The following is a 14281-nucleotide window of genomic DNA, read 5'->3' as shown; positions in this document are numbered from 1 at the left end:
CGTACCTTGAACTCTGCAGTCTATGGCATCTGCAGCAGCAAACAGTGCATAAGACATATCAGTATAAAATAAATGTGCTAAGCATTCTGGCACTTGGTTTTTCAAGCCAGTCTGGAAAACAGGGTTTTCGCATTCCATAAGTGACAATACAACAGTAGTGTGGTATATAAACAGGGGAGTAATCTTTCGTGCTCACATTTCAGGCTGGCTTTATAAGCTTTGGGGAAATTGGGGATGACCCTTAGTGCCTCTTTCATCCTTAACAACAAAACTCATTGGCAGGTCAGCTCAGCAGGACTTCTGTGGAGCCTCACAAGTGGATGCTAGACAGGGATACTTCTGGAGCTTACTCACAGGTGAGTGATGTACCAGAGATAAACCTCTGCTGCTTCAAAAAAACAAACAACTGAAGAAATTCTGCTTCAGAGCACCACACTCTGATAAGGGTAAGCTCCTTCATAGCTCAGTAAATGTACGCTTGCTAACAACCTATGAACGCAAAGGATTGAGCAGTGGCTGTTTCTTCATTTCGGCAGGCCTTTTTCTGTATGCGTTCCCTCCCATCGCTTTAATTCCTGGGATAATGCAGAAGCTAAAGGTGAAAAGGTCAAAAATTTATATTAGTGGCACCTTTCTGCCTTTTTTTAATTTCTCAAAATATTTTGGGTTTCTAATACCATGACTGGAATGGACCCCATTCCTAAGTCAAAGTACAATTAAAGTTCATGAAATTAGTATCGTTTCAGTCTTTGATGTCAGCCAGAAGTGCTCTTCACAGTACCCACAATATGCCCAGTAATGACTTTTGCAATTCATATTGAGTTACATGTTTTGGTAACATATTTAAATATGATTGTAAATTCTTTTTTTATAAGACCTGTTGCTCGTATGTCTATTGGAACTGTCTGGGTGTCTTTCTTCCACATTGCTCTCGTTTCTGCCTGCAAATCTTGTTATTTTATGACTTTGTGTCTCTGTGCGCAAGACACTGTAGTCACTGGGTGTAGCGATTTCAATGATCAGTGCTACTTTTGTCTTCTTTTCATGGACCACTATATCTGGTTTTCTCACATCTATCTTTTGAACTGTTGGTAATGGGTGATCCCATGTGATGTAGACTTCATTTTCTGTGATGCTTTGTGGTTCATGTTTCCAGTGTTTTTCCACCACTTCAGTACCATAATGTTTGCACAATCCCCAGTGCAACAGTCTTGCTACATTAACCAACTCAGAGGGTCCTTGCTCCACCCAAGCCTGTCCAACTTCAGACTGAGACTGCATTGATGAGTTCAGTGTATTATTATTTATGCAACATTCTGTGAAGATGTGTTAAAGATCACAAATGAAGCTAGGAGACTGAGTACTAGAAAAATCTTTCTTAGATAAATGGAATGGAAGTTTTTATGATTCTGTAGTATCTGTCTGAGCTATTTGACTCAGGGCAGTCTTCTCCTTGTTTGAAAAATGCATTTGCATGCATCTACCTGCCATCCTATGGAATTCCCTATAGCATCGCTGCATCAAGTTGAATCTGATGACCATGTAAGATTCCTCAGTGCTCTAAGTGATCTCCCTATTAGCAAAAACTCCCTTATGTTGTGTAAATTTTAACAACCCTTCAGTAAACTGAGACAAACTGCACCTTCAGTGTAGGATATGCTCACAGTTTCCTAGATTTAGTAAACAAAAATTCCTTTGAGCAGTCTGTAGATATTCCTATTAGAGGATGCAGCTTTCTTTACCTGATTCTCACAAATATGGCTACCTCTTGCACTATTCCTCTGATATTTCCTTCTCCAGTGAAGTCTGGCCATAAACTTATGATCTTCTCCTTTGTTCACCAAAACAGTCATTTTGCAGACCCCAATGAAGTTAAAGACTATAAACATGCCAACCTCCACCCACTCTGATAAAATATCAAAATTCACTTACGAATACACCGATGGTGCTGCGGTAGCGTTGTCGCCTCACAGTTAGAAGTTGCCCTTTCGATTCTCATTAGAGCGTCTTCCGTGTGGCGACATGCGTGAATGGGCGTTCCTTCGTTGAAGGTTGTGCATTAGGCCCGGCAAGCCAGTACGTAAAAATCTACTGCCAATCATTAGCGGACCAGAGTTCCGCTGTGGCGACCCCTAACCGGGAAAAGCCGAAAGACACAAACAAACTTACGAATGCACCTCCCCTGTCTTTTATACAGCAGCAAGCTTCTTTAAGGAATTCTACATCCATTTAGAAAAAATGCATAGAGCTAGCAGTCCTTAACAAAACCAAGTATTATGAGAAGTTGAAAAGCAAACCACCCATGTGGTCTATGACCACAATAAACTATGCAAAAAAAGAAATATTGTAAGTATTAAAAAAAAAAACAAAGAACAGTATCAGGTCCAGTAAAGGAATCCATAAACCTGGGCTGGCCTATAAAGCCAGAGGTGATTATAAATACTTACTTAACTGTGTTAGAAAATTGTAGAAAAGTGCAGTACATTCCTCAGAAATTATTTATAGCAATGCTGCCTATATCTAACCTGATCAACATTGCTGATGTCCTTGCAAACAAATTTAGTGCCAACTTCAACCCCAGCCGAAAGAAGATGATGATGATGTCCTTCCAACAAATGTATTGTTACTTTATTGTGAGTTACTATTTTGTCAGCTTTAAACATTAACCCTTGGCTACAAACTATGTCTTTCTTGAAATAAAAAAGTAAGACTGAAATTCTTTTCTGAGTCATGATTTTTTTTCAGGCCATCATTGGATTAAAAGGTTGGGAAAATGTTTTAAAATGCAAGGAAAACTAAAGTTGAACAGCAACGCTCAAGCTCTCATTGGAGGAAATGGTTGTATAAAAAGAAAAAATAAAGTAAAATGCATTTCAGAGCATATAGAAAATCATGAATTCTTGAAAAAGCTGAAGAGTAAGGCAAAATGTGAAAAAAGGGGAAAATGTAAGGTGCATAATGTAGAGGGGGGTGGAGCAGATGGGAGTCCATGGGATGTGTTTGTGTGTGTGTGGGGGGGCAGTGCTTAGGGCATCATTTTACCTAAATCCAATCCCGTATATAGAGTTGCTGTAATGTATCATTGCTACAACAAAATGCCAGTAACTGTGAATGTCTTTCTGTGAGATGGGCCAACATAGTGTGGTACACAGGCCTCTCATAATGTAAGAGTACTGTAACTACAGTTCAGTCTATGTATACTAACTCCAAAACACTACAGTATGAACTAAAAGGTTGTATAGGAGGGGGTGGCAGTAACAGGGTGATACTTAGACTGGATGTGTCCAAGGGGCCCCCAACTTGACATTTGCTGGGGGCCCCCAAAATGCTAACACCGGCCCTGTACGCGCTGGTGATACCTCACTGTGGCTCTGTATATTGCCCACCTCTAGTGGCCTCATTGGCTCATGGTGAGTCAGAGAGGGACTTTCTTGCTGAGTCAGGGAATAAAAGGTGTGTTGTGCTTCCACACCGGCCTCTTTTCCCATCCAAGCAGCTATGACAAGTCCACAGGTAGTCTGCAAGTTAGCAACTCCAAATCAACTGCAAGCTACCTGCTCCTTACCTCCTGACCCTCACCACTGAGGGAATTTATTTATTTTATTTTAGTTATTTAACATTTGTTTACTGGGAAAGTCTGACTTGGAACTAAGTCAATTTTCAGTGGAGGTCCAGGGAGAAACATTCGAGATGCGTGTTTTTGTAACGTGGGAGAAAATTGGAGTACCTAGAGAAAACCCACACGAACACAGAGAGGACATACAGACTCTGCACAGAAGGCACTCCAGTCAAGAATTGAACTGGAGAACTTTTTGCTGTGAGGCGACAACGCGGCTGGTGCACCACTGTGCCATCCAGTGGAATGGATGGTAAGTAAGGCTTCCCAGACAGGAATAAATGAGCAACAAGGCTCTTGCTTAAGCCCAAGGTTGCCCAGCAAGTACCACATCGGAATAGATGATTGGTTGCAGGTAGGGGAGTCTTCAGGCAGGATTCTTTGGAGGTGAGATGTTAAAAATGTACATATGGTGACCATTTATGTATATGCTGCAAACTTAACTTCAGGGTGTTAGTAGAAGTCACATTTTTTACTAATGTTACATCTAGTATTAGAAGAGCAACACTTATTCTTCAGATCATTCTGTCACATAAGTCACTTTTGCTTCTATTTCTGCACCACATCATCTATTTTTATAATATTAGATCCTAGTACATCCTTGAGTATTTTGGTCATGTAAGAGTACATTTCAGGCAGTGAAAATTTCTTTTGGCATATGGTAGAAAACTCTCAGTAAAACTTGTAATGAGTGGCAATAAATCTTGTAATGCAACTAAATTTTGTGAAAAACTTTGCTACAGATACAGACAGTTATATTCCTAGCTCATCTTGGCTGTTCTCTGGTTTTGTTGTAGCCACATAATTTGTTCTTGATTTTTAGGGGGGATTTAAGCATTAGTTCTAAAGATATTGTACTAGGTAATGTAAAACACACACATAAAGAGAGAATGGTTAAGTACTTCAGAAATGAAACTGACTTCACTGTTTAATGCAATAAAGTTGTATAATTGTATATGTACTACTGACATTTATTCAGCCAATTCATTTCTGTTCTAGGCTGACAAAGTCTGAAAGCACAGAATCACTGCTTTCCCAAGCGAGTGGAAGTAGTGGACACCATCCATCAACACTAGTCTCAAGGGAAGGACCACCACAGCTGACTGTTTCTATCAAATTACCCAGCAAACAGCCTGAGAAGGTGACTACAAAGCTAGTACAGCCGCAGCAGCAGCAGAGTCAAGGAAGTAAGCAGAATAAGCATGCTGCCCATCAGCAAACCAAAGAGTCAAGGTCTCAGAAGCACACACGGGTAGGTCACAGTTTCTGTAGTTTCATTTTGGCACTATTCTTTCCCTAAAAGGTTTTGGCATGGCAGTGGAGAAATCTAAGAGTCCCTCCTTCATTGTGGAGTTAGCTTAACAGTACATGTTATGCATATCAGAATCAGTTTAGTGTGGTGCTGTGTATAATGTATGTAACAATGTAAGCACGGATTTTGTCCTTAGCTGGTTCATTTCAAATGAAGGCTAGTACACTGTGGAGATCCCTCTAATTATTTCCAATTTAAACACATTTTCTTCATTTACTTTTTTCATATCATCACCTACCATTCTTGCATCCTTAAAATCTGTTTCTCACTCTCTCTCTGAATAAAATGCACTGTAGTCATTGCTCATGTTACTCAGTAATTACTTGCTCTAATAGTACCTAGGCTGGACACCTCAGGTACAATATAGTAATGCGTTCCCAGTTTGTCTTCTTGTTGAGTTTTAATGCCATTTAAACAGTTGAATGATCTAACGTGAAGAACACTGCTTGACCTGCTCTTTCGATATAATAGGTTCATGTACTTCAGTCAGCATACAGCAACTTTCTTTTACTCTGGGACGGTTGCATACCTGTGGTGATGATGACTATTGTGTCATAGGTTGTGTGTGTAAGCATAACTAACCCCTGCATGTCATTTCTTTTCTATTTTATTTTTTTAATCACCTTTACAGTGCCAATCTCGGTCTTTGCTATCACTGATAGAAAGGTTCTGCATTCGCATGTCCTTTGTTGCTTTAGAGTGTTTCTAAATTTGAAGAGAACAGCAAACAGAGGCAGTTAACCAAGGCAAGTAGAAACATCCCTATTACAAAACCTGGCAAGCAGGATGTAGTTCTATCTTAGGTTTTGCTTGGGGGAATAAGATGGGATCTTTGCATCCTATATGCAGATCCCCTTTTTCTGTAGCTTTTCGGTTCTCCCAAATGGTGTGGACAATCCAGCCTTCCGTGTGTCTGGGAGCTTGAAGCCTAGGAGAGGCGCACCCCTGGTTCTCCCCACTGGAGGTTGCATCCTAAGGTGCTCATGTTAGTTTTGCTGCCTGGTTAGCTTGATCCAGAATCTACCCATCATTTTTGGTTCAGATGTACTTAGGGTTGATGCTTCTTTTACAACCTCCCACTGAGTCCATATAGCTTCATCAACCTTTGGTACAAGAGTAGTCTCAGGGTGAGCCCACATCAGGGCCTGTCACCCAGACATGAGACGTGCATCACTAGTTTAAATATTGGTGGGATCTAGAATCCCAGGTTCAGTACTTCAAACCCAGGGACTGTGGTTGAATGCTGGTGCATGGCCCATTCTGTTTCTCACATGCTTCCTTTGGCATTCATTTATGTGGCTTGACTTCTTGCATATGCCACTCACCAGTTGTATTACCTTGGAACTAGATGACATCTTCCCAATTGACCTTCCAGAGGGCCAAGTATGGGTACCTTAATATCTGAGATGGACAAAACTGAGTTGCTGAGTTCTTTTGGTATTCATGGGTTGCTGTCTCTTTTAAGTACACTCTGTACTTGATCTGGGAGTGCATAATCACCTGGTTTTCTTTATGATGTTATCACAGATGCCTGGTAGTGCCATTACACTGCTGTTGCTACCACCAAGAAGGCCTGATGTCATGTAAATTGAAGTGAGATATTGTCTCAGCATTCTAAGGCCGATATCTGTATGGTTTCTGCCTTTTTAATTTCTCCAAGTCTTTTGGGTTTCCAGTACCATGAAGGAATGGACCCCATTCCTAAGTCAAAGTATGATTAAAGTTCATGAAATTAGTATTGTTTCACTATTTGATGTTAGCCAGTAGTGCTCTTCGCAGCACCCGTAATGTGCCCAGTAGTGACTCTTTTTGCAGTCCGTATGGGGTTACATAAATTGGTAACATATCCAGATCTTCTTCTTCTTTCAGCTGCTCCCGTTAGGGGGTCGCCACAGCAGATCAACTGTTTCCATTTCTTCCTGTCCTCTGCATCTTACTCTGTCACACCAAGCACCTGCATGTCCTCTTTCACCACATCCATAAACCTTATCTTAGGCCTTCCTCTTTTCCTGTTACCTGGCAGCTTCATCCTTAGCATCTTTTTCCCAATATACTCTGCATCCCTCCTCAGCACATGTCCAAACCAACATAATCTTGCCTCTCTGGCTTTGTCTCCAAACCTTCCAGCCTGGGCTGACCCGCTAATATACTTATCCCTAATCCTGTCCATCCTCGTCACACCCAGTGCAAATCTTAACATCTTAAACTTTGCCACTTCAAGCTCTGACTCCTGCCTTTTTGTCAGTGCCACTGTCTCCAACCCATATAACATAGCTGGTCTCACTACCCTCTTGTAGACCTTCCCTTTCACTCTTACTGGTACTCATCTGTCACAAATCACTCCTGACACTCTTCTCCACCCACTCCATCCTGCCTGTACTTTCTTCTTCACCTCTCTTCCACACTCACCATTACTCTGAACTGTTGATCCCAAGTACTTAAACTTATCCACCTTCGCCACCTCTATTCCTTGCAACCTCACCATTGCTCTATCCTCCCTCTCATTCACACACATATATTCTGTCTTAGTCCTGCTGACCTTCATTCCTCTTCTCTCTAGAGCACATCTCCACCTCTCCAGGGTCTCCTCCACATGTTCCCTACTCTCACTGCAGATCACAATGTCCTTTGCAAACATCATAGTCCACGGGGACTCCTGTCTGATCTCGTCTGTCAACCTGTCCATCACCATTGCAAATAAGAAAGGGCTCAGAGCTGATCCTTGATGTAATTCCACCTCCACTGTAAACGCATCCGTCACTCCCACCGCAGACCTCACCACTGTCACACTACCCTCGTACATATCCTGTACCACTCTTACATACTTCTCTGACACTCCCGACTTCCTCATACAATACCACAACTCCTCTCTAGGCACCCTGTCATATGCTTTCTCTAAATCCACAAAGATACAATGCAACTCCTTCTGACCTTCTCTGTACTTCTCCATCAACACTATCAGAGCAAACATCACATCTGTAGTGCTCTTTCCTGCCATGAAACCATACTGCTGATCACTAATCACCTCCCTTCTTAACATAGCTTCCACTACTCTTTCCCATAACTTCATGATGTGACTGATTAGTTTAATCCCTCTGTAGTTACTACAGCTCTGTACATCACCCTTATTCTTAAAAATTGGTACCAAAACACTTTTTCTCCATTCCTCAGGCATCCTCTCACTTTCCAAGATTTCATTAAACAATCTAGCTAAAAACTCCACTGCCATTTCACCTAAACACCTCCATGCTTCCACAGGTATGTCATCTGGACCAACAGTCTGTCCGTTCTTCATCTTCTTCATAGCTATCCTTACTTCCTCCTTGCTAATCCACTGCACTTCATGATTCACTATCCACACATCGTCCAACCTTCTCTCCCTCTCATTCTCTTTATTCATCAACCCCTCAAAGTACTCTTTCCATCTGCTCAACACACTCTCCTTGCTTGTGAGTATGTTTCCGTCATTATCCTTTATCACCCATACCTGCTGCACATCTTTACTAGCTCGGTCCCTCTGTCTAGCCAATCGGTACAGGTCCTTTTCTCCCTCCTTAGTGTCCAACCTTTTATACAACTCTTCATACCCCTTATCCTTAGCCTTCGCCACCTCTCTCTTTGTCATGCATCTTATCTCCTTATATTCTTGTCTACTTTCTTCATCTTTTTGACAATCCCACGTCTTCTTCTTCGCCAGCCTCTTTCTCTGTATACTCTCCTGTACTTCTTCATTCCACCACCAGGTCTCCTTGTCCTCTTTCCAGATGTCACATCTAGCACTTTTCTAGCCATCTCTCTTACTAGCTCTGCTGTAGTTACCCAGCTATTCGGTAACTCTTCACTGCCACCCAGTGCCTGTCTTAACTCATCCCTGAACATCACCCCACAATTACCCTTTTTCAATTTCCACCATTTGATCCTAGGTGCTGCCCGCACACTCATCCTCCTCTGCTTGATCACCAATGTCATCCTACAAGCCACCATCCTATGCTGCCTAACTACACTTTCCATTGCCACCACTTTACAGTCTCCAGTCTCCTTCAGACTGGCCCTTCTGCATAAGATATAATCCACCTGTGTGCATCTTCCTCCACTCCTGTATGTCACCCTATGCTCCTCCCTCTTGTTAAAATACGTATTCATCACAGCCATGTCCATCCTTTTCACAAAATCCACTACCATCTGACCTTCTGCATTCCTTTGCTTAACACCATACCTACCCATCACTTCCTTATGCCCTCTGTTTCCTTCACCAACATGCCCATTGAAATCTGCTCCAATCACCAGTCTCTCACCCTTGGGTACAGTCATCACCACTTCATCCAACTCACTCCAAAATTTTTCTTTCTCATCCATCACACACCCAACTTGTGGAGCATATGCACTAACAACATTCATCATTACACCATCAATTTCCAGCTTCATAAACATCACTGTATCCGACACTCTTTTCACCTCCAAAACACTCTCAGCATACTGTTCCTTCAGGATAATGCCTAAGCCATTTCTCCTCCCATCCACACCATGATAAAACAATTTGAAACCACCTCCGATACACCTAGCCTTGCTCCCCTTCCATCTGGTCTCTTGCACACACAATATACCAACCTTCCTTCGTTCCATCATATCAGCTAGCTCTCTCCCTATACCAGTCACACTGCCAACATTCAAAGTTCCAACCCTCACTATCACAGTCCTAGCCTTTACCTGCCTTCCCCCTCTTCTCCTCCTTCGGCCAACAGTAGCCCAATTTCCACCAGCACCCTGTTGGCCAACAGTACTGGTGGCAGTCATTGTTAACCTGGGCCTCGACCGATCCGGTGTGTATTTCTGTACTGTTGTCTGCATGTATGATTTGGCAAAATTTTACGCCGGATGGGCCTTCCTGACGCAACCTTCCCCATTTATCTGGGTTTAGGACCGGCAACAAAGAAATGCACTGGCTTGTGCATCCCCAGTGGCTGCTAACATATCCAAATACGATTGTAAATTCTTTTTTTATAAGACCTGTTGCTTCTACTACTATTGGAACTGTCTGGGTATCTTTCTTGCACATGGCTGTCATTTCTGCCTGCAGATCCTGGTATTTTATGACTTTGTGTCTCTCTGTACGCAAGACAATGTAGTCACTGGGTGTGGCAATTTCAATGATCAATGCTACTTTTGTCTTCTTTTGTTGGACCACTTTATCCTGTTTTCTAGCATCTGTTTTGAACGGTTGGTAATGAGTGATCCCATGTGATATAAACTTCATCATTTTCTGTGATGCTTTGTGGCCAATGTTTCCAATGTTTTTCAGCCACTTCGATACCATAATGTTTGCACAATCCCCAGTGCAACAGTCTCGCCACATTATTATGCCTTTCAGTACACAGTCCTTCTGCCATTAGTGTGTCACAACCAGCAACAAGGTGTGTGACTGTTTCCAATTTGGTTTTACATAACCTACATGGCTTCTGTGAGCATTCACTGATGTCCTTCTGTTCCTATGTTGGAGTATTCTTAGTATAGGATTCCTCACCTAAGGTGACCCAAATGCCAGCTCCTGTACAAAAGCTTAAGCCTGGCTGCTGTAGGTGCATGGGACATTACACATAGGGCCATAAACCATGGTCCTTAAATTTAATGTCTGCACGCACAGACCTCAGAACTTTTCCGCTGCAGTCAACAATAGCATCAATCGCTTTGCTCCTTTACATGAAGACGTCTAAAGATAAGCACCCCGTTGGGGATCTTGCCTTTATTTTGCTTGAGCTTGGTTTGCTGTACCATTAGCCGATGTCAGCTAAGAAGGGTAAATGCTGATGTGGGTGCCTGATTCTGCATAAGGATACACACGACCAGTGCATTTTCTGCCTAGGCTGAGAGCATGACCATACCTCTTGCCCTATTTGTCAATCATTTGTACCTAAGACCCTCCAAAGCCGTATGGCCACCCTTAACCTATATTTAGAAAGCCAGAGACTCAAAAAAACTAGCACTTAGAATGGATCCTGAATCGGCCACTCTGACTGAACCACCATGGAAAAAGGCCAATGTTACAAGGCCTAGTTCCTCTGCCTCTCTGCAATCGGACATCCCACCAGCTTTTGATTTATGAGTTGAGGGATGTCCTATAGAACCATCATCTTCCACGGCTGCTCTTGAGGAAGCCACTTTGGAAGTAACAGCCAGCGCGTCCACGGAGTTAGCTCTGACGTCAGTCCCTACCGATGTCAAGGGGAAACCAGATATCATCGGACGACCGACCAGGATGCCATTGCCTGAAGCTCCTGCTCCTTCCCATGCCCCTGAATCCAGCCCTTTTCCTAAGACAACACCTTTGAAAAGGAAGCAGAAAACAAAACACCAGGCTCCACCCTCTGAAGGAGTTCCAGACTAGCAATCCTTCACCAGTTCCTTGATGCAGACCTTCATGGCACTTAGGCCCACGGACTCTTCCCCCTCCACCATTCCAATACTCAGCCCTAGGCCTTCTTCAGCTACTTCTCTCCCTCTGCCTACTGCTCATGAAGGGGAAAAAGAGCAGGAGCCTTGCTATTCATCCTCTGATGAATCAATCTCCTACTCATCTCAAATTGCCTCTCCACTTGAATACTATTCCCCATATGAAGAATCCATAGAAGGGGACTCTCCACCAGAGGATATCAACTTTGGGCAGACCATCACAAAGATGAAAGAATACTTTAAATGGGACACTTCCCAAATGACTGAAACTCAAAAGAGATACTTTGCTACTTCAAGTGGAATCTCCCTCGCCTTCAGCCATCCCACCAGTTATTCCTGCCTACCTTGATGCATTCACCTCAGCATCAAAGAAGCCAGACTCACAACCATCTGCCCCTAAGAGACCTGACCATTTCTATAAAGTTCCAAAAGAACATAAATTCCTGGTAAAACCACCTCTGACAGACCTTGCTGTGATTGCTGTATCCTCTGACAAGCAATCAAGACTGATTCCATCAGCAACTCTTCTTCCTACTGACAAAGATAGTAAAAACATGGACAGGATAAACAAGAAGGCTTATACCTCTTCCACCCTAGCCTTCAGAGCTATCAACCATCAAACCCATGTAATAAAATATGCCTTGGACCTAGCATCACAAGCCTCTTCTCGCCTGTCTTCCACCCCTGACTGCCCTGCCAAAACAGAGATAGCATCAAAACTGTCCCTGGCTTCTCAGGTAGCCAGACATTCTATTCGATGCAGTTATGATGCAGTAGAGGCCTCTGCACAGTCCGCTGTTTCTGCATCAGTACTACGCAGATACTCTTGGCTACGCCTTCAACCCCTACCAGAAGAATTTAAGTCACAAATCCTAGACGCCCTGCTAGACCACAGCCTCCTGTTTGGTAACCAGTGTACAGATCTTTTGAAAAACCTGCAGTTGAAAAGTAAAGAGCTTCAAGACATCAAGCACCTACCAGTGTCTCCCATTCCTAAATATTACAGGAATTACCCTGCTAAGACTACCTTTGTCAGGAGGATCCCTTCCTCTGCTTCCCAATCCTCTACCAGGCATAGGAGAGGAACCAGAAGGCAGACCACCTCCAGACCAGCTGCTTCACAACCTACTCAGACAGCCTTTTAATGACAGAAGTGGACAATGCATGACTGCCTTACCCACCTTCCTTTGTCAGCCCACCTCTCCCACTGCCTCCCCATTTGGAGATCCATCAAATCAGACTGCTGGGTGCTGGCAGTAATACAAAACGGATATTTCCTTTCTTGGAAGGAAAAGCCCTCTACAAGGGGCATTCCTTTTCTCAAAAAAAAAATCAACTGCTTCTCATTTCTCAATTACTGCAGGACCTTCTGAACCTAGGAACCATAGAACCTGTCCCTCGAGGACAGGAAGGAAAAGGCGTTTACTCAGGACTATTTCTTGTCTCTAAAAAAGATGTGCCTTGGAGACGAATACTAGATCTGTCCTTTCTAAACCTATTCCTAAAAGTTCCATCATTCAGAATGCTGTCACTTCAAACACTACTCTTACAGTTGCCAGCCCAGGCCTTTATGGCCACACTTGATCTAAAGGAAGCATACCTTCATATCCCCATAAAACCCTCCCACAGAAAATTATTGCGTTTCACTGGGCCCTGCTCTCACTTTTAAGTTTACAGCCTTGCCCTTTATCTACTGCACCCAGGGTATTCACAAAATGCCTAGTTCTAGCTATAGCCTTTTTCAGAACCAAAGGTGTATAAATCTATCCTACCTAGACAACATCCTCATTCTAGCAGAAAGAGAGGACACCCTACAAAACCATCTGAAGTTCACCACTTCCCTGCTTCAAAGCCTGGGGTTCACCCTCATCATCCAAAAATCATCCTTTAACCACCACCCCCCACCCCCCAGCATTACAAAATCTTTCTGGGCTGCAGGATCAGAACATACCTAATGCAGGCTTTCCTCCCTCAGGACAAAGTTATTTCCCTCTCTACCCACTTCCAAAGCCTATTACAAGTCCAACAGATATCTGCAAGACAATTCTTGCAAATCCTGGGGCTAATGGCAGCCACCATCCCCATGCTGCCCTTAGCCAGAATGCACATGTGAAAACTGCAGTGGTACTTGAAAAATGTGTGGTCACAACACCAACATCCTCTAGAGTGCCAAATTACACTCCTGCCCTGCCTCAAAGCAGAACTAAGGTGGTGGATTCAACAAATACTACTGAACCCGGGCCTTCCACTCCAACCTAGCACATGCATATAGATGCATCAGACCTAGGGTGAGGGGCTACCATGAAATGCTTCATGGTACAGGAAACCTGGCATCCTACCCTCCAAAAGAAACGCATCAATGTGAGGGAAATGACTGCAGTTCTTCTCAATGTCCTGGAACCCAGGCCCCCTTCAAATCTTCACAGACAAAATCACAGTCATGTGGTATCTCAACATACAGGGAGGGACCAAGGCCTACCTCCTCTGTCGGATAAGATTACAAATTTGGGCCTTGCCTCCAGAAATAGCTTATCCCTGCAGGCAACATAATCCCTTCCCAGGACAACAAACAAGCAGATATTCTCAGCAGAACATCCTCTGTACAACACGAGTGGCTGCTGAACAGGGGCATTTTTCTTGACATTGTCCACCGGTGGGGCACACCTCAGGTAGATTTGTTTGCCTCCCCCCAGAACAGACAATTGAAGAAATTCTGCACCAAAGATCGCTCTCCTCTTTCTTGGAGGTTAGATGCTTTCAGCATTCCATGGAAGGGGTGTTTCTATATGCATTTCCACCCTTCCCACTCATTCAAAAAGTCCTCCTGAAAATCAGTAGGGACAAACCAAAAATCTTGCTTGTGACTCCGTATTGGCCAAGGTAGCACTGGTTCCCCCTACATCTCT

General features: G+C 43.4%; 1 protein-coding gene across 2 annotated transcripts in view; it reads left to right on the top strand.

The window, feature by feature from the left end:
- Window positions 1–14281, top strand: part of LOC122798172 (MDM2 binding protein) — a 983220-nt gene that overhangs the window by 729770 nt on the left and 239169 nt on the right. For both annotated transcript variants that reach the window (XM_044066913.1, XM_044066912.1), the window contains exon 15: window positions 4616–4868. In XM_044066913.1, coding sequence (XP_043922848.1) covers window positions 4616–4868 — 253 coding nt within the window. The remainder of the gene's footprint in view (window positions 1–4615; window positions 4869–14281) is intronic.

This window comes from Protopterus annectens, chromosome 3.part1 (genome assembly GCF_019279795.1).
Source record: "Protopterus annectens isolate FY-2018-M chromosome 3.part1, PAN1.0, whole genome shotgun sequence".
Lineage (NCBI taxonomy): Eukaryota > Metazoa > Chordata > Ceratodontiformes > Protopteridae > Protopterus > Protopterus annectens.
The sequence above is the reverse complement of the archived record's forward strand: the minus strand, read 5'-3'. Positions and strand labels throughout refer to the sequence as shown.